Raw genomic sequence first — 21,910 nt, 5'->3', positions numbered from 1 at the left:
CATCACATTCAATGTTCCTGAATTTGAGCAAATGATATTTCTTCTCAATGATGGATACCTTTCAATTGATGGATTGCTGTTAATGAATTCTCCTTTCTCAATTATCACATTTCCTCCACTCATTGTTATTCCACCTTCTGGAGAATTCGAAATTGTTGTGTCTTTCATCATCGCAGAACTCTTCGAGAAATCAACAACTGAACCATTCCACTGACAGATCTTATTACTCACACCATTTATTTCTTCGGTATTATCAGCCAGGTTTCCCTCAAATGTGCACGAATCCACCAAGACATTCTCAGTCAAAGCAATTGCCACTTGACTCCCCTTTGATGACTCTGATGTGCACTTATGAAAAGAACAGTTGCACATCTCAAAGTTAGTCATGTGCTGAGCTGTGCAAATAATGCTAGGCCCAGAAGACAGCCGGCTGATGTTTGAGAATGATGATAACGCCAAAGATAAAACGAGTGAAGAATGGCCATTTTCAAATGAAATTAGACTTTCATTTTGCAAAGAGATATTTGTGACTGCCAACTTTGAAATTATCACTTTCTCACTCTTTCCACATTCAATCACTGAGCTTGTGCATTGGACATTGCAAGCAGTCAGATCTTCAAATGTTGCTCTTTCTGAGCACAATATCTGGAACATGGACTTTGAGAATTTCAAGCACCCAATGCTACATCGATCTGCCTCAAATATCCCATTTTCAACAACAATCAGAGAAAAGTCAAAAAGGGTTTGTGAATTCACCAATGATCCGCTTTCTGATAAGAATGAAACAGATTCGAGGATTAGAGATCCATTCGCTTGGTGTATTAAGCACGAGCAGACAACATTCTGCATTACACCAAAAACAAATGAAACTTTCTCAATTCGAACAGACTCTGATGTCGTCACAACTCCATCACCAGCCAAGCTCATCTCATTCACTTTTATCTCAGCATTCCTGCTTGCCTCCATCGACTTGATTGTCACCTTTTGAGCTAAGCATGAACCAGTTAGTGTTGTCTCATTCCATATCAGCAGCTGCGAATAATCCGATGGAATGATGTGGCTCACCCCACATTCAGCGATGAGCATGCACCCTTCATTTCCCCACAGTTCTTGCTGTTGCTGCTGTTTCCCACAATTGAAGAAACAAATATGAATTCGCTCCTGAACACATACACCCTCCCCAGCAGATCCTCTTCATCCCCATAATCGTCTGATGTGCACCCCCATATCGCCAGCTCCTTCACAAATGGCTCCCCAAAGTTTATCAGGAACTGTGATTCACTTATCTGCGAGTCAAGATCTGTGCACTTCACAAACACATCTCTCCCTTTCAATGCAACATTCTCCTTGAATGTGATGTTCGACAGCACAAATGACAAAGACTTCTTTGCAACACTCTGTGTTTTCAAAAACAATCCTCCTCCTCTCCCGTTGTTCGAACAGAAGCAGTCTGTCACATTTGTGTGATTCATTTCCAGTCTCCCCCTCTCGTTGAGAAGGAAAAACATCCCTCCTCCTTCATTCGAGCTTGTCGATCCACAACCATCAATTGTCGAATTCTCCATTTTCAATCTCATTTCATTCTGCATATCACAGAAAAGAAATGAAGGGTTGTTTGACACTGTGTTCTTCACATTCACAAACGAGCATTGCTCAAACAGAACATTCCACTCTTCTTCTGCATTATCATTTCCATTTTCTGGAATCTCATTTTCATTCATCACAATTGCACTTTTCCCACTCAATGATATTTCTTCAAAGGAAACATCGCTCATAGTTATCACACTTCTAACTGATATGCTCATTATCTCATGCATCGTTGAGAATCCAGCTATGTTTGTCTTTTCGATTGAAACAATTCCTTTTGAAGCACTAATCAATACAAATGTCAATTCACCTTCAGCATTGTCACTCATGCGAATAGAACATCCTGCAATACTCGTTTTGATTGAATCAATGCATGTCTGGATGAGGATATTTGCCTCGTTATCGAAGGCACTAGGGATCAGAATCCCCACTTCTTTGAATTGAACAACCCCTTTGCATTCAACAACAGCATCCTTGTCTCCTTCAATTGCTTTCACAAATTGAATTTTGTCTGTTTCGCCATTAGTTCCTTCCAGCCTCATCCCGCTCACACTCATTTCATTCCTCACATCACAAGTCCCCTGAATGGCAATCGACCCAATCCCCAAACCACTTCCTCTCTTCAGCCCATAATCAACAGACCCGCACGGATACTCCAACAGCCCACACACAACCACATTATTTCCTTCCCGCGCAACATGCACACTCGTCCCAACCTCTTTCCAGAAATAGATCAGTGGGATTGCACACTCTCTGTTTCCTCCATCGTACCCTCTCATCGAGTCTTCGGTCAGTATCTCCAATCTATCTTTCACAAATGGCAGGGTTTCGTTCTTGATGCTGCTGATAAGCGCTGGAGACGAAGCAAATAAATCCTTTCCAAACTTCGCATTGTTTGGTTTGTCAGATGAAAAAGTTGGAGAGGATATCACGAAATCTGCTTCACCCGATTCACTCAACAAGCTCAACATTATTCCTCCTCCATATCCAACTGCCACCCAGTCATGGGGTGCTGTGCAAGAATAAAACTTGCATTTGTTCATCAACAGATTCGTATTTGCAGATGCCTCATAAAAGAGTGCACCTCCTCCAATCTCATTTCCTTCTTCTTCAACAGCACACCCTTCAAATGTGCAATCATTTATTTCCACTTTGCAATCGCTTCCATCATGACCATTCATTATGCTGATGCACCCTCCACTTCCCTTCGAACGAGTAATCGATGAGAATGAGCATCCAGATGTCTCTTCAATAATTCCCTTGTGGCACTCAACAACACATCCATTGCCAAATGTGATTTCTCCAAAATCGCTGTTTGTCATGTTCATTAAAGGCCTTGAATTAATACTTCCCTCAACAACGAAAAACGATGAATCTCCTATTCTCATATTCCTTGATCCAAACTCACTCACTTCTACAGCCCCTCCAACAGCCTTCACAAACACTGTTGAAAGAGCCTCAATCCCTCCTTCCATCCCACATTTGTTCAGTGTGAGCTTCCCTGAACAGCACCCAAACACACTTTCATGATATGAAAGCGATTGAATCAAAGAAAATACAATGCCAGTCATTGACACAGAAACTGAGTTCTCAATCAATCCACTTTGCGTTCCCTCTGTCAGATCGGCAACCTCACATTTCATTTCATTCTGTTTTGCTTTGACGTTCCATTCATCTGTCCTCAAGCTCAATTCATCCTCAAAGGCAAATGATTCAAAAATGGTTATGTCTTTTTTCTTCCCTTCAAAATGGACCGATGCTGCCTTCGTGATTGTGGAGCATGGAAATGACTCATATCCACACATCGAAAAATCATGGCCCAATGATCCTCCTCCAACAAAGGCAGATCCTGAAAAGTTATCCCACAGATACACCACCAGCGGGATGGCAAATGCCTCATTCAATGTTGATCTCTCGAATCCATTCAATTTCGTAAAGTTATTCAAATCAACTTCAAATCCCATCGACCTTCTGCTAATCACACTTGTGAGTTCATGTGCATTAATGAACATTTCTTTCCCCTCTCTCGCATCACACCCAGAAAATGAAACATCTCTCAAAATGAATGAACTCGCCCCATCATCCAGATGAAGATAAATCCCTCCTCCATGTCCGTGCTCTCCACCTGTGTTTTGTGTTGCCTTGCAGCTCGCAAGTTCAAATAAATCACTTTCATCATTCGGAAATATTGCCCTTGCTGAGTCAGCATCTGTCATATTTCCCACGGTGAATGATGATCCTTCTTCCATCTCAACCCACAATCCTCCTCCATTTCCTCCATTGCTCTCACACCCAGACATCGTCCCTCCGACAATTTCCAGTGAGCAATCTCTCCCAAGTGTGCATTCCATTGCTCCTCCATCTCCCCCATCTCCTTTGAATCCACTCATCGTGTTGTTTGTGAGCTTCAGCATCTTGGCTGAATTTGTGGAAATAACTCGAATGGATCCTGATGGCAAATCTGTTTGTGAAGATGCTTTCACTGAAAGTGTTGAATCTTCACTCGTCAAAGATGCTCCATTCGCCACCCCAAACAAAACACTATTTCCTGTCGAGCTAATATCCACAACATTCATGGAAGCGAATGAACCAGCAGCATTGATTCCATCAAGAGAAATCAATGGGCGATTCCCAATGGTCAAGGACAAGACATTCAACGATGAAACTGAAACATCGCCTTCCGTTGCTGATAAAAACACATAAGACAACGCTGATTGGGGATCTTGAAATGACAGCGAGCAGCCATCAAGGGAAAATAACTGTGAGGTGGAACAGAAGAATGCTTCGTGGTTTGGAAGAGCAGATGGAACAGAGAAAACAAGTGAACTCACATTCGTATTTGCACCAACAATTATCATGCTTCCGTCACTTCCATTCGGATCGTTGCTCATCTCCCATCCACTGTTTTCATCTTTTCCCCTGATTGTGTGTTGGAAGGAGTTGAATATCAGCTCATTTTTCAGTTCAATCATCCCATCGACAACAATCTTCTTTTCACTAATTTGCCTTGTCAGAGAATGCTTCAGAGTCAGACAGGGAAACTCGGCAAACCCACAACGAGAATGATCAAATGCATCAACATTGCTCACAATGATCTCATTTGGCAAAGGAATCAAATAAACACAAAGTGGAATTGGAATCGAATCATTTCCATTATCATACCCTTGTATCGTGCTCTTTGTGTCAAACGAAGCAGTCAATGAAGTGATTTTCCCACCTTTTGCTGTTGTTTCCAGATCGACTGAGTCAACAAAAATGTCACTTCCCCATTTGGCTCTGTTCCCTTCAAATGCTGATGAAATCTGAAACTCTGCATTTATATTTCTCACTTTCAGCCCAATCCCTCCTCCTCTCCCTTGGATGGTTGAGGCATAACAGTTTCTCACAACACCTCCATTCATCGTCAATAAACCAACATTCCCCACTTCAACCATCATCCCTCCTCCAAACTCAGAGTCTTCACTCCCACAGCCATCAAGTGTGCATCCATAAAGAGTTATTGAATATGACCCTTCACCCACACTCATCAGCGATGATCCTGCTGTTGTCCTCGCAATGTTGCTGAATGTGCAGTTATCCAGAGACAATGAAACTGAAGATCCTTGAGAAAATGAGATCACACTTGTGGTGCTGAATGTTTGTCCCCATCTCACATCTTTCATTTTCAAACTTCCCCCTTCCATATTCACAAGTGAGTTCTGAATGCTCCTCTCTTCTGAATGATCTGCATCCATCGATATGTTCAATCTCTCCAAATTGATCCCTCCAGCCCCTTGAATCTCAAACAGTTTGCTTCTTCGATTATTTTCAAATGATGAATTGTGAACCACAGACAGATCACTCACAGCCAACTCCCCTGCTCCAACGCAAAACAGACTCATTCCATTTCCCTCAAATTGTGTTTCAATAGCTGAGCCAGGTGATGATTCTCCCTTCACAGAGATTGCTTTATCTCCAATATCAACTCCTTTGCCTTCCACAACTGTTCCACTCAACACCTTGATTTCCTCCACAAATCCAGAAATCATTTGGGAAAGGCAATGGCTGATGGTGAGGCATGCACAACTTTCATTCAATCCACAGCTGAAAGTGTCTTTTGCTTTTGGCTGAATTTGGGTTGAAGAAACAAATCTTATTCTCCCTTCTGTGTTTGGAAGCCAATCACTTTTATCTATTCCACCTACATAATATCTCATTCCTTCAGTTTCAGTTGAAAAACACCAAGCAAGTTGTGAATCAGTAGATTTATCTGCAACATAAATATCAGTTCCTTGAGGAGAACTATTATCATGGAAAAAGCAAAACCACAAAAGAATTCCATTTTTTCCTTTTGTCCAAATGCTTATGGCTCCTCCATGGTTTGGTGAATAGCATTGTTGAAACAAACAATTTTTTGTAATGACTTCGTCAGCTGCATCCCAGTTCATCAATCCTCCTCCATCAGAGTCTGTCGAATTATGAACACTGCAATTCAGAAAAAAACAATCCAAAACGCAATCTTTCGTATTTAATGTTTTTGATCTCCATATTCCAAGACCACCTGCATCATTTTCAGACCATCCATCTCTGAAAATGCAATTTTCAACAAACACTTGAATAGAAATACCGTCTATTTCTGCTTCAGCTCCTCCACAGTTGGATGATGCAAGGCAATAACACTCGATAAATTTTGAATGCTTCATTGTGCATTCGGCAATTTTCAAAGCAAATATTCCTCCTCCTCTTGTTTCAGTTGCATTGCATTTCACAAAAGATGAATTCTCAACCGTTAATATTGCACTCGAATTGTCATGCACATACAGTGCTCCACCACACGGAGCTGAGCATTCATTCCATTCAGCATTCTTGTATATCTGTGTTTGAGTTGTTGAATTTCTTTCTGTATTTCCCACTCTCCAATCCGCCCTTTCGTTGTGAAGGAATGTGCAATTGTTACAAGAAAATGCAATGGATCCTTCTGTTCCACTCACAATCCCTCCTTCCAGCACATTCATCGAACTTTCAACTCGGCAATCTTCCATTGAACTCGTTTTCATCATTGGCACTTTCTCAGTCAAAATTTCATCTGTTTCCATGAATTTCATTGAGATGTTTGAAAAAGCACAGTTTTTGATTCCCTCAAATGACCCTTCTCCATTTCTCAAAATGCTTCCACTCCCACAAAACGCAATGTTCTTCCACTCACTGTTTCTCACAAGCAACGATGCATCTTCTCCTTCCATCTTTACAAGACTTGTCATCAACTCACAATTATTGTCTCTTTTCTCGATGTTCAAAGTGGTGTTTGTCAATTCACATGTTCCTTCAATGAAGAAAAAATGTTCATTGAAACCTCTTTTTCTCATCAACATACAGTCATCAAGGTGCAGGAATGATTTTGCTCCAACATCAAATGCCATGTTATCATCTGCCTTTTCCAACATTGTTTTCTTCAATTCGACTGATGAGTTATGGATTTCGCAGAATAGCTGAACAACACTCCCTTTCTCCAAAATATGACTTTCAGACTGAGTAGGAACATAATCAACGAGATGTCCATTCCTCTGTGTTCCATTTATATCTGTGCCACAAAATGTCAAACGCAAGCACTCGGCCAAAATCAAAAGAATCATTATCATATGAATTATTATGGGTCATTATTAACCATATTTTTATTAAATTCAATAATAATTTCGAATTGTGATAAATATTAATTATTCCTGTCTTTCTTTCATTTGCTTTATCGATGGTTGTTCATAATGCTCTGCCTTCTGAGAATAATTCTATTCTGATATTAAAGATTGTGTTTTCTTTTTCATCACTCAAAAATTAATTTGATTTTATTTTATTCAATCTGGATGAGGAATATCAACCTCTTGAGGACATTTCCAACAATATGTTCCTTATGGAGGATTTTCCTCTCATTGAAAAGGAGAATGGCAATAAAAAGAAATATTTTCATTTGAAATATGTTTAAAAATGAAATTGAAATAAACAATAAAGCAATTGGTGGTTTTTTGTCCTGAAATAGTTTTTCATCAGAACATTTTTTATATGGAGGATGTGATTATTATAAACTATGAATTTATAATATGTATTGAACAAAGGCTGCACACGTATTTAACGTTCAAAAAGATAATTATGTAACAAATTTTTGTTTTTGACATAAATAAAAAGAATTTTCAATTTGTTTTTGATCATTTGTTTTGTCCATTTTGGACTATTTTTCTTTCTTTATTTTAAAAAATAAAGACATAAATCTTGCAAAACAATCTTTAACATTTAATTATGTTTCGAGTTATTTCAAAATTTATCTTGAGTATTACGCATTTCTTAGTCACTTTTGAAAATTATTGTTTGCAAATCTTTTTGAACTCTTTTTAAATTCAAGGATATCATATTCTAAACGTCATGTGAACAACACTGAAATACGTTGCTATTCCATTTCATTTATCATTAAAATAAAGAAAGAAAGAAAGAAACAGAATTCACGAATCATGTTAATATAAAAATTTTCAAGATTTTTTTGAACAAAGCAAATAATATGTTTTCTCACTCATATTCACACTAATCTCAAGATTAAAATTTAAATATCCTATTGCTTTAATTATTTAAATGAAATAAAGTCCATTGAAAAATAAAAGAACATCTCCAATGTGTTAATCTTTTTGAAAAGTCGCAGATGTTTTTTTTCTGGTTTAACAAAAATGTATTTTTCTTTATTATTGGCAAATGGAGAAGATCCTGGTACCTCATGATCAACTCCCTTAATTAATAAAATTTTGTAATTCATTCTTATTGTGTTTATTAGGTTTTAGGGTTAAGACTAATTTAACTAGTTCATATTGGATATTGTGGTGGTTTAGGGTTTTACGGAGCAAATTTAGGGTTAGGGTTAACCCTAGAAGAGATTTTTAACTTTGATAATGATATAAATAGTGGGTAGGATCATCTTGGTACCAGGATCTACTCCACTTGCCTTATTATTTTCTGCAATTGAATAATCAATCTCTATCATTTTGCTAATTAGAAACCACATGTTTATTTGATATGAGTATCAATGCATTGTGGAGAAATTTGATGGATCAACAACTTAAAAAATGATGAAAAAAATGAACATATTTATTATACTCGGATATCAAACATTCGAGACTTTTCAAAATGAATAACCCATATTATTTTGATATGTTGGAATGAAAATTTGATTTCAATACTCAATTTTTATTTTCTCATGACAAAAACACAAAGGAACTTTTCAAGAAATAATAAGTATTTTCTGTTTTTCTTGAGAAAGATGAATTGTTGCTTTCATCGAAAAAATGAACATTTGATAAACAAAACCAGTAATTTATTGTTACAAAATTGAGAATAAAAACCATTCATGTTTACTGAAATGTGAAAATGAATTCTTTTCAGTGTTTCAACTTTGACATAGAATAAATACATTTTGAATGACAATTCTAATTTTGTTGAAAATATTTTGGTTCCTATTATATGTTATTCGAATGATATTCCTGAATTTCTGTTTTTATAAACAATTTAATAACGAACTTTGTTCGAAACAAATTGAAAGTTAATAATAAAGAATTATATCAAAAGAGTCAAAAATGAAAAAAACATTATTAATGTTATGATTCAATTTATTTGAAAAGTTGAAAAAAATATATCTTATTCAATGAACAAAATAATTACTTTTTGATTCATTTTTCACAAATATCCTTATGTTTGAACATCATTGCTTGTTTTAATTAATTGCTGAATAGTATTTGTCTTTTTTTGAAAAGAAAAGAAGATTTGAAATATTTGATGTGAAACTTTATTGAAAAATAAAATCCCCCAGCAAAAAGGAAATTTAATCAATCGAATCAGCAAGGTGAGTATAGATTATTAGCTTTTTTTTATTCAAAAATATCTCAAACAAGATTCACAAAAAATTTGATATTAATGAAAGCGTAACCTTTTTTTTCGTTCATGAATATCATATGTTTGTTTTTGCTCATAAAATAAATCGTTTATCACAATCGATATAACAAAACTGATAATTCAAAAAAAAAAAAATTAAATAAAAAATAAAAAATAAATGAAAATAAAAAATGAAAATAAAAACAAAAATAAAAAAAAACAAGGTGATTATCTTCTTTCTGAAAATACACAAAAACAGATAATAAATTTTCTTGATTTGTTGAACGAAAATTTTTATTAAGGATTTAAAGATTGTTTTATAAAAACTTCACAACTTGTTTTTCGAATCTTTGATTTTTTTAAGAAAATTGCGTTGTTCTTCAAAGGATTCGGTTTTCCATTTAATATATTTATATATATATTTATATATTCACAAAAATTGTGGAAACAAGAACATATAAACAATTTTCTCAAATTTATTGTTTTTGAATCTATTAAAAGAAATGCATTTTTGATGAGAAACAGGTTTTCAAGTTGAATTGTCTTTTTGAGTCAAACAATTCCATTGAAGATTGTTTTTGATACCTAAAAAAATAATAAAAATTTTATTATTTATGGGATAAGAGATCATTGACAACTGGACAAGAACCATAAGCCAAAAAATAACAATGATTGTTTCTAAAAAATGGACTGTTATTGCATTCTTTTTAATGATTCATTCTTTTCAATCCTTTGTTAATGGTATTGAAATGAATAAAGCTCAGAAGAGTTTCTCTTTGTTGAATGATGACATTCAAACAAGAAAAACAGATTCACAATTAATAAGAACAGAGGAATTATTCTTTGGTAAAGAACAGGAAGATTTCGATTTTGCTAGCAAGATTACTAATCTTGACTTGATGTCAATCAAAAACAGTAGAGATCAGACTGAAATCAAATCATCGATGATAGAGACAAATGCATCAATGATTGCATTGTCATTAAGAATAAAATCGTTAGGATCCAAACCTTCAATGTCAATAGATACTTTCTCAAAGTGTGAGTTTGAACATATCACAATTGTTGTATCAGAAAAGATGAGTGTTTCACCTGTTCATTGTCTTGGCTTATTCAATCTCTTCAATGTTTCATATCGGTCTCTTAAATATCAACAAATGAGCAGCCTTTCTTCAACGTCGCTCACAGCCTCACTGAGATTATCTGAATCAACATTCAGCAACAATGTAATTTTGAATTGTGGAAGCATTCTTCATTCTGGATGTTGCAATTATGAAGAAATTTTAAAATGTTCCTTTTTCAACATCACTCAATATCATAAGACAAATAATGAAAGAATTAAACTCGGAACCTTGAAAAGTGTTCTTGACAATTGTCAAATATGCGATTCAACAAATGGACTTCAAGGAGGAGTCATTTGTGGAACTGTACATTCTTCTTCATTTTCATCAACAAATTCATCATTCATAAATAATATGAGAATCGAAAATTCGTTGACCAAAAGAAATAGATTCAATTCAACTGAAACACAATTTTTCAAGTTGAGTGAATGGATCAATGAAACAGCTGATTGTGGAGGGGCACTTTATGTGCACGACAATCCAGATGCAATTCTCACAGTTCTCAATTCTTCATTTTCGAATTGCAAAGCAACAAAATCATTAGGAGGAGGAATCTTTGCAAAGAGTGTATCAGAGATTTCAACCAACAACAGCATATTCAACAACTGCACAAGTGCCATACTCGAAGGAGATAGTGGAGGAGGAGGTGCTTGTTGCCACCAAATTCTCTCACAGGTTATCTTTTCGAATTGTCTTTTCAAAAATTGTTTGTCAGGAAATGATGGAGGTGGGATAAGTATTTGGTACTGCGTTTGTCAAAAACAAAATGAATGCCTTATTGAATGTTTGTTTGACAATTGCAGCGGAAACAATGAAGCAAGTTCTGCTGGAGGTGGATGTGATGTTGTTTTGTGCAATATCAAAAAGTGTTGTGTTTCTTGTTGTTTTTTGAATTGTATTTCAAAATATGGTGCAGGAGGGATATACATATATAACACGCTGAATCAAAAAGAAGTCCAACTGTTTTGTTGTTTTTTTCATAATAATATTGCTCGGACTGTAGGCCATGATATTATTCTTATTGACGCAGTTCAAAATCAAGTAGATTCAACATGTTTCACAACAAGGACAACAAACAACAGAGTTTCAAATAGTTGGTCAATTGCAGATGATAAAAGTGAATGGTTGAAAAATGATGGAGGGAGAATTAGATACGTGAAATTTTCATCAAATGATAACAAGGGGAAAGATTCATATTTTTGTGGACTTGATCAAACTCATCCTTGTGCAACTGTGAGTCATTGTCAGACTCAAATGATTTCTGGATTTGTGGAGGAAATCAAGGTGTTGAGTGGAACAGTTGTGGAAGGCAAAGGAGTTGATATTGGAGATAAAGCAATCTCTGTGAAGGGAGAATCATCACCTGGCTCAGCTATTGAAACACAATTTGAGGGAAATGGAATGAGTCTGTTTTGCGTTGGAGCAGGGGAGTTGGCTGTGAGTGATCTGTCTGTGGTTCACAATTCATCATTTGAAAATAATCGAAGAAGCAAACTGTTTGAGATTCAAGGGGCTGGAGGGATCAATTTGGAGAGATTGAACATATCGATGGATGCAGATCATTCAGAAGAGAGGAGCATTCAGAACTCACTTGTGAATATGGAAGGGGGAAGTTTGAAAATGAAAGATGTGAGATGGGGACAAACATTCAGCACCACAAGTGTGATCTCATTTTCTCAAGGATCTTCAGTTTCATTGTCTCTGGATAACTGCACATTCAGCAACATTGCGAGGACAACAGCAGGATCATCGCTGATGAGTGTGGGTGAAGGGTCATATTCAATAACTCTTTATGGATGCACACTTGATGGCTGTGGGAGTGAAGACTCTGAGTTTGGAGGAGGGATGATGGTTGAAGTGGGGAATGTTGGTTTATTGACGATGAATGGAGGTGTTGTGAGAAACTGTTATGCCTCAACCATCCAAGGGAGAGGAGGAGGGATTGGGCTGAAAGTGAGAAATATAAATGCAGAGTTTCAGATTTCATCAGCACTTGAAGGGAACAGAGCCAAATGGGGAAGTGACATTTTTGTTGACTCAGTCGATCTGGAAACAACAGCAAAAGGTGGGAAAATCACTTCATTGACTGCTTCGTTTGACACAAAGAGCACGATACAAGGGTATGATAATGGAAATGATTCGATTCCAATTCCACTTTGTGTTTATTTGATTCCTTTGCCAAATGAGATCATTGTGAGCAATGTTGATGCATTTGATCATTCTCGTTGTGGGTTTGCCGAGTTTCCCTGTCTGACTCTGAAGCATTCTCTGACAAGGCAAATTAGTGAAAAGAAGATTGTTGTCGATGGGATGATTGAACTGAAAAATGAGCTGATATTCAACTCCTTCCAACACACAATCAGGGGAAAAGATGAAAACAGTGGATGGGAGATGAGCAACGATCCGAATGGAAGTGACGGAAGCATGATAATTGTTGGTGCAAATACGAATGTGAGTTCACTTGTTTTCTCTGTTCCATCTGCTCTTCCAAACCACGAAGCATTCTTCTGTTCCACCTCACAGTTATTTTCCCTTGATGGCTGCTCGCTGTCATTTCAAGATCCCCAATCAGCGTTGTCTTATGTGTTTTTATCAGCAACGGAAGGCGATGTTTCAGTTTCATCGTTGAATGTCTTGTCCTTGACCATTGGGAATCGCCCATTGATTTCTCTTGATGGAATCAATGCTGCTGGTTCATTCGCTTCCATGAATGTTGTGGATATTAGCTCGACAGGAAATAGTGTTTTGTTTGGGGTGGCGAATGGAGCATCTTTGACGAGTGAAGATTCAACACTTTCAGTGAAAGCATCTTCACAAACAGATTTGCCATCAGGATCCATTCGAGTTATTTCCACAAATTCAGCCAAGATGCTGAAGCTCACAAACAACACGATGAGTGGATTCAAAGGAGATGGGGGAGATGGAGGAGCAATGGAATGCACACTTGGGAGAGATTGCTCACTGGAAATTGTCGGAGGGACGATGTCTGGGTGTGAGAGCAATGGAGGAAATGGAGGAGGATTGTGGGTTGAGATGGAAGAAGGATCATCATTCACCGTGGGAAATATGACAGATGCTGACTCAGCAAGGGCAATATTTCCGAATGATGAAAGTGATTTATTTGAACTTGCGAGCTGCAAGGCAACACAAAACACAGGTGGAGAGCACGGACATGGAGGAGGGATTTATCTTCATCTGGATGATGGGGCGAGTTCATTCATTTTGAGAGATGTTTCATTTTCTGGGTGTGATGCGAGAGAGGGGAAAGAAATGTTCATTAATGCACATGAACTCACAAGTGTGATTAGCAGAAGGTCGATGGGATTTGAAGTTGATTTGAATAACTTTACGAAATTGAATGGATTCGAGAGATCAACATTGAATGAGGCATTTGCCATCCCGCTGGTGGTGTATCTGTGGGATAACTTTTCAGGATCTGCCTTTGTTGGAGGAGGATCATTGGGCCATGATTTTTCGATGTGTGGATATGAGTCATTTCCATGCTCCACAATCACGAAGGCAGCATCGGTCCATTTTGAAGGGAAGAAAAAAGACATAACCATTTTTGAATCATTTGCCTTTGAGGATGAATTGAGCTTGAGGACAGATGAATGGAACGTCAAAGCAAAACAGAATGAAATGAAATGTGAGGTTGCCGATCTGACAGAGGGAACGCAAAGTGGATTGATTGAGAACTCAGTTTCTGTGTCAATGACTGGCATTGTATTTTCTTTGATTCAATCGCTTTCATATCATGAAAGTGTGTTTGGGTGCTGTTCAGGGAAGCTCACACTGAACAAATGTGGGATGGAAGGAGGGATTGAGGCTCTTTCAACAGTGTTTGTGAAGGCTGTTGGAGGGGCTGTAGAAGTGAGTGAGTTTGGATCAAGGAATATGAGAATAGGAGATTCATCGTTTTTCGTTGTTGAGGGAAGTATTAATTCAAGGCCTTTAATGAACATGACAAACAGCGATTTTGGAGAAATCACATTTGGCAATGGATGTGTTGTTGAGTGCCACAAGGGAATTATTGAAGAGACATCTGGATGCTCATTCTCATCGATTACTCGTTCGAAGGGAAGTGGAGGGTGCATCAGCATAATGAATGGTCATGATGGAAGCGATTGCAAAGTGGAAATAAATGATTGCACATTTGAAGGGTGTGCTGTTGAAGAAGAAGGAAATGAGATTGGAGGAGGTGCACTCTTTTATGAGGCATCTGCAAATACGAATCTGTTGATGAACAAATGCAAGTTTTATTCTTGCACAGCACCCCATGACTGGGTGGCAGTTGGATATGGAGGAGGAATAATGTTGAGCTTGTTGAGTGAATCGGGTGAAGCAGATTTCGTGATATCCTCTCCAACTTTTTCATCTGACAAACCAAACAATGCGAAGTTTGGAAAGGATTTATTTGCTTCGTCTCCAGCGCTTATCAGCAGCATCAAGAACGAAACCCTGCCATTTGTGAAAGATAGATTGGAGATACTGACCGAAGACTCGATGAGAGGGTACGATGGAGGAAACAGAGAGTGTGCAATCCCACTGATCTATTTCTGGAAAGAGGTTGGGACGAGTGTGCATGTTGCGCGGGAAGGAAATAATGTGGTTGTGTGTGGGCTGTTGGAGTATCCGTGCGGGTCTGTTGATTATGGGCTGAAGAGAGGAAGTGGTTTGGGGATTGGGTCGATTGCCATTCAGGGGACTTGTGATGTGAGGAATGAAATGAGTGTGAGCGGGATGAGGCTGGAAGGAACTAATGGCGAAACAGACAAAATTCAATTTGTGAAAGCAATTGAAGGAGACAAGGATGCTGTTGTTGAATGCAAAGGGGTTGTTCAATTCAAAGAAGTGGGGATTCTGATCCCTAGTGCCTTCGATAACGAGGCAAATATCCTCATCCAGACATGCATTGATTCAATCAAAACGAGTATTGCAGGATGTTCTATTCGCATGAGTGACAATGCTGAAGGTGAATTGACATTTGTATTGATTAGTGCTTCAAAAGGAATTGTTTCAATCGAAAAGACAAACATAGCTGGATTCTCAACGATGCATGAGATAATGAGCATATCAGTTAGAAGTGTGATAACTATGAGCGATGTTTCCTTTGAAGAAATATCATTGAGTGGGAAAAGTGCAATTGTGATGAATGAAAATGAGATTCCAGAAAATGGAAATGATAATGCAGAAGAAGAGTGGAATGTTCTGTTTGAGCAATGCTCGTTTGTGAATGTGAAGAACACAGTGTCAAACAACCCTTCATTTCTTTTCTGTGATATGCAGAATGAAATGAGATTGAAAATGGAGAATTCGACAATTGATGGTTGTGGATCGACAAGCTCGAATGAAGGAGGAGGGATGTTTTTCCTTCTCAACGAGAGGGGGAGACTGGAAATGAATCACACAAATGTGACAGACTGCTTCTGTTCGAACAACGGGAGAGGAGGAGGATTGTTTTTGAAAACACAGAGTGTTGCAAAGAAGTCTTTGTCATTTGTGCTGTCGAACATCACATTCAAGGAGAATGTTGCATTGAAAGGGAGAGATGTGTTTGTGAAGTGCACAGATCTTGACTCGCAGATAAGTGAATCACAGTTCCTGATAAACTTTGGGGAGCCATTTGTGAAGGAGCTGGCGATATGGGGGTGCACATCAGACGATTATGGGGATGAAGAGGATCTGCTGGGGAGGGTGTATGTGTTCAGGAGCGAATTCATATTTGTTTCTTCAATTGTGGGAAACAGCAGCAACAGCAAGAACTGTGGGGAAATGAAGGGTGCATGCTCATCGCTGAATGTGGGGGTGAGCCACATCATTCCATCGGATTATTCGCAGCTGCTGATATGGAATGAGACAACACTAACTGGTTCATGCTTAGCTCAAAAGGTGACAATCAAGTCGATGGAGGCAAGCAGGAATGCTGAGATAAAAGTGAATGAGATGAGCTTGGCTGGTGATGGAGTTGTGACGACATCAGAGTCTGTTCGAATTGAGAAAGTTTCATTTGTTTTTGGTGTAATGCAGAATGTTGTCTGCTCGTGCTTAATACACCAAGCGAATGGATCTCTAATCCTCGAATCTGTTTCATTCTTATCAGAAAGCGGATCATTGGTGAATTCACAAACCCTTTTTGACTTTTCTCTGATTGTTGTTGAAAATGGGATATTTGAGGCAGATCGATGTAGCATTGGGTGCTTGAAATTCTCAAAGTCCATGTTCCAGATATTGTGCTCAGAAAGAGCAACATTTGAAGATCTGACTGCTTGCAATGTCCAATGCACAAGCTCAGTGATTGAATGTGGAAAGAGTGAGAAAGTGATAATTTCAAAGTTGGCAGTCACAAATATCTCTTTGCAAAATGAAAGTCTAATTTCATTTGAAAATGGCCATTCTTCACTCGTTTTATCTTTGGCGTTATCATCATTCTCAAACATCAGCCGGCTGTCTTCTGGGCCTAGCATTATTTGCACAGCTCAGCACATGACTAACTTTGAGATGTGCAACTGTTCTTTTCATAAGTGCACATCAGAGTCATCAAAGGGGAGTCAAGTGGCAATTGCTTTGACTGAGAATGTCTTGGTGGATTCGTGCACATTTGAGGGAAACCTGGCTGATAATACCGAAGAAATAAATGGTGTGAGTAATAAGATCTGTCAGTGGAATGGTTCAGTTGTTGATTTCTCGAAGAGTTCTGCGATGATGAAAGACACAACAATTTCGAATTCTCCAGAAGGTGGAATAACAATGAGTGGAGGAAATGTGATAATTGAGAAAGGAGAATTCATTAACAGCAATCCATCAATTGAAAGGTATCCATCATTGAGAAGAAATATCATTTGCTCAAATTCAGGAACATTGAATGTGATGAGTTTGAAAGGTGGAGATGGATTGATGCCCAATTCTTCTCTTTGGATTTTGAATGATGGGTGTAGTTTTGAAGGGATTGTTTCTGAAAGAGCATCACCATTCTTCATCCCAGTATTGGAGAGTATTGAAGCAAATGAGAAAGGAGCAGAAATGGAGATTGTGTTCAAAGGGAAGCTGCTGCTGCCTTGCAACTTGTCATTCATGGTTGTGAAGCAGATAGGTGATGAAAAGCAGATCGAAAAGTTTGAGTTTGATGAGAGCGGATATGTGTCGGAGACAGAAGTTGAAGGAAGATTGGCAAGAGAGGCAATAAGTGAGGCAGGAGACGAGGCAGAGGTGAGAGTGAGCATTCTGTTTGGGGATGCCAAAAACCCATCATCGACTGATCCTTTCATTCTGAAGAACAGAAGTGAGCCCAAAGCTAATGGGGATGAAAGGATTGTTGAAGGAGGAAAGAAAGAAATGTCAATGTGGCAAATTATTGTGATTGTGTGTGTTGTATTTGTTGTGCTTCTGCTTGTAGTCATTGTTGTTCTGGCTGTTCGGTGGAGGAAGGTGAAGGAAAGAAATGAGGAATTGCAAGAGATTGTGAATGACAACATCAGAAAAGATCCGAAGGCATTTGAGATGGTCACGATGGAGATGTCACCTGAGGAGCGGTGGAAGAGAGCAGAGATGGAGGATGAAAAGAAGAATGAAGAAAGGATGAAGAAGAGAATATATGAAAAAAGCCTGGGACATTCAGAGTCATCAGAGCATCTTCTCTCTGAGAGTGGCTCCACTGAATACATATTAGGAAAAGATTCAGATAAGATCCCTCAATGGATGCTGGAGAAAGATGAGGAAGAGGAAATAAGAAAACAGACTGCATCACCATCAATTTCTTCGACATGTTCAACTGATTCAGATTCCACATTTGTTCGAGGGAGGATTTGTGCCCAACCACGTCATCAATGTCAAATCTTGTGGATGCGATGGCCTGTTCATCTCCCTCATGAGAAGCTGATTGTGGACTTGAGGGATTCACTGTTCATGTTGTTGCATGGGCTGAATAAGACAAAAGAAATGGCAATTGGCACATTGAAAGAAAGAGAGCAAACAGCTGCTCAGATCCTGTTCTGGGTGGCTAATCTTGCTCTTCACTCGTTTGATGAAATGGAAAACCCTCTTCAATCATTGAATAATCTGAGTCCGCACATTATTCTTTTCTCCGAGCATATGGTGATCTGCATTGTAATGCACTCAGATTTATTGTCTGATAATTCTGACTCATCCTCCATCTCTTCATCAACTGTTGTGACGTCTGCCAGTAATGACGAAAGTGACTCTCTGCCCTCATCTGCCTTTGAGGATGACGAAGACAACAGAAAGGAGTGTTTGAGGTGGAAGGCGCCTGAGCTGCTGAATGGGACAAAGAAACATGCAACGAAGAAGACGGTGGTGTTTTCGATTGGGATGATGCTGTGGGAGTGCTTGACACTGCATATCCCATTTGGAGATTATGAGGCTGAGACGGCTGGAGAGAAGATAAAGAATGGGGAGAGGCCGAACATGGGGGTGATTGAGACAAGCAGTTTTGGTGAGACGACGAAAGCGTGTGTGATGCTGCAGGCGAAGAGCAGGCCCACGCTTGTGGAGCTGAAGCGAGAGTTCTTCGGGCACTTTCCTGCAGAGATGGTGGTTGTGACAGCATCTGATGCGATTGACGATGAAAATGTGAGCGATATTGGCAGAGGAAGCGATGTTGGGAGCAGCAGTTTCTGCGACTCATCATATCTGTAGTTGTTTGTGGTTGAAGAGCACAAAACTGGAAAAGGAAGAAAGATGAAAACGACAAACAAACAGAATGAGAGCGGATTGAACTTTCTGAACGATATGAAACACCAAATGAGGAGAGGGGAAAGAAAGTTGGCATTGGGGTGACGAAGCAGAAACAGAAGTGATGGCTTTGTGAATGCTCAAGTTGGTCAGTCGCAGTGAAGAAATTTTGTTGCGGTTTCCGAATCGCAAGCAAAAAGAGAATGACTGATTTCTTGAACAAAAACAAGTGTTTGTTTTTATTTTTCTTATTTTTGTTGTTGTTCTTTTTTGTTGGATTGGAACTTCAACAGCAAAGGAATGAATGAAAATGAAAAACAATTTGAATCATCGTGTGTTTTCTTATTTGAAAAAAAATGAAATACCCCTCAAAAAATTATTTCTGAAACAGCTATTTTGTTACAAGTGTGTTTTCTGGAGTATTGTTGTTGGCTGATAAATATTGACATGCATGAAGGCACAGAGCTGTTTGGAATTGACATCGAAAACAAAGGCATATTCACAGAATAGGAGAATTGGAGATGAAAAAACAGTTTTGAGAAATGGAGAGAGGTGTGTTTGGCACACGAAAACAAAAGTGAAAGGGTGAAAAAATAGTAATTATTGTTTCAAATGAATTTTTTGTTTTTTTGTTGAGGAAAAAGTGAAAAGGCAAATAAACGCATGCAATAAGTGATGGGCATTTGTTAATGTGTCTGTTTGGCTGAAGACTTTTCCATTTGCTGAAAAGCCAGAACAAAAACGCGTCTGATGAAATGGGGTGGAGTGTCTGTGGTTTTTTTTTTGAAGAGCAAAATGGATTTATATTTCAATCGAATAAGTGCAGTTTTTTGAATGAAAAGAGAAAAAATAAATATAATTGTGAATGCATTCAGAAAAATAGATGAATTCAAAATTGAAAAAACATCATTATTCTTTTCATATTCGCACAAAAAGAAATTTTCTTTTCGAGGAAAACCCCAACAATTATTCCGATTATTTCATTTGTTCTAATAATGTGGTGAAAAGTTATTTAATCCTTAATTGGCAGAAGTTAACAATACACCACAACCGAAGTCCATATTATTTGTATTCTTCATGCTTGAATGTGTTGTTTTACAACAATTTTCGTGACTGCTAACTCCGGGTTTTAAAGAAAAATAAAACAATATAAATCATTGAATATAATTTTTTTGAAGAGTTAAAATGCAAATGAAAAAATTTTTTTTGCTTCTATTCAAACTCGGAAGCATGTGCTCCATCATCTGCTTTTAAAGAATCAGATTCATCTTCAGTTTCTTCATCATTTTCATTTGAAACCTGCACATCACTTTCGTCAGATTCTTCGATTTCGTCTTTTTCAGTTTCATCTATTTCTTTTTCAACATCAAAAAGCTCATTAACAAGCAGTTTTTGAATGAAATCTTCAGATTCAAGTGTTTCTGATCTTTTTCCAACAAAGCTATTCACAAAGTCATCAATGTATTTTTCTTTAATTCCATTTCTTGGAAGAGATTTTTGAAAGCTTGACCAAGTGCTTTCAATCAAATTTGTGCAAATGCTACTTTCTGGATTTTTTAAAATGTATTTGTGACAAACAGTGTGATAATTATTACCTAAAGATGAAAATGAGCTGTACACTTTCCACTTATCTGAGTAAATAGTTGATCCTGGAATTGTGTTTCTTTCGATTATTTGTATTAATGTCTCTTTTTTGTTGTTTTTCACTCTCACAATCAAACATTTTCTTTTCTTTCTATCATGCCGAATAACCATATCTGTTTCTTTCTTCTTTTTTTTCTTAACTTTTTTTTTCGAAGAATTGCTTCATCTATTTCAATAATAATTCCCTGTACACCAAGCTTTTCGAAAGATGTTGAACCGTAATCAGCCATGCAATCTCTTCCAGTGGAATAAAAACACCCAACAGTTTGTCTTGAAACATCAGTCAGCAAGCTTCACTGACAAATTTCTATGTTGATCAAAAATTACAAAAATAACATAATTATTTTCTTAAAAGAAATTTTTGAATTTTTCAAAGGAATTATTTTCAACAATGAGCAGTATTTTCCTCATCTGAAACACCTGCCATTTCTACAACTATCTTGATTTTCAATGGAAAAAAATTCCTACACTTAGGGCATCGTCTGTTCACTGCGAATGGAATAAATCTCATTATCCAATTCCATGTCGCTTCATAGTCTTAGATTAATCTTGTTTTTTAAATAAATATTTAATTATGTGATCTTGAAGATGAGACATCAATGCAATCAAATTTGATTCATCCCATTTAATGCAGATATTTTCCCAATTTTTATAAAATATATTTTCTTAAAAATACGGAGGTTTTATATGATATTTCTTTCTTGAAAATGAATAACAAGTAATAATACACTGGAAAGGATAGGTTTTGAATTGTGGTGTATTGTAACCCTCTTCCATTTTCTTTCAATCTGATACAGATATAAGTGAATATTGTTTCTCAAATGATTTCGTCTGGAATGAAATTATTGTTTCAATGAATTTTGCACCACTCAATTTTTTCTATTATATATTTCAATTTTTTTGTTTTCCTTCTTATTTTGAATGGAAATGTTAGACTTATAAAGATACGATGGAGAAAAAAACTCGGAGCAAACAATTGAATTTTTCAGAAA

The 21,910-nt window shown here is 37.5% G+C and overlaps 2 protein-coding genes across 2 annotated transcripts; one reads left to right on the top strand and one right to left on the bottom strand.

The window, feature by feature from the left end:
- Positions 1–5,779: 5,779 nt before the first annotated feature.
- On the bottom strand, positions 5,780–7,199 carry MONOS_14778 (uncharacterized protein; the record flags this gene model as incomplete). Its single annotated transcript, XM_067867607.1, has 4 exons — positions 5,780–5,868; positions 5,975–6,051; positions 6,145–6,652; positions 6,941–7,199. 4 exons carry the CDS (start codon positions 7,197–7,199, stop codon positions 5,780–5,782), a joined length of 933 nt encoding a protein of 310 aa, XP_067730131.1.
- A 4,641-nt stretch (positions 7,200–11,840) lies between these two features.
- Positions 11,841–19,601, top strand: MONOS_14777 (uncharacterized protein; the record flags this gene model as incomplete). Its single annotated transcript, XM_067867606.1, has 1 exon — positions 11,841–19,601. One exon carries the CDS (start codon positions 11,841–11,843, stop codon positions 19,236–19,238), a length of 7,398 nt encoding a protein of 2,465 aa, XP_067730130.1. The 3' UTR covers positions 19,239–19,601.
- Positions 19,602–21,910: the final 2,309 nt, after the last annotated feature.

The sequence above is a fragment of the Monocercomonoides exilis genome, assembly GCF_001643675.1.
Source record: "Monocercomonoides exilis strain PA203 chromosome Unknown scaffold15-1837935, whole genome shotgun sequence".
NCBI lineage: Eukaryota > Preaxostyla > Oxymonadida > Polymastigidae > Monocercomonoides > Monocercomonoides exilis.
The sequence above is the reverse complement of the archived record's forward strand: the minus strand, read 5'-3'. Positions and strand labels throughout refer to the sequence as shown.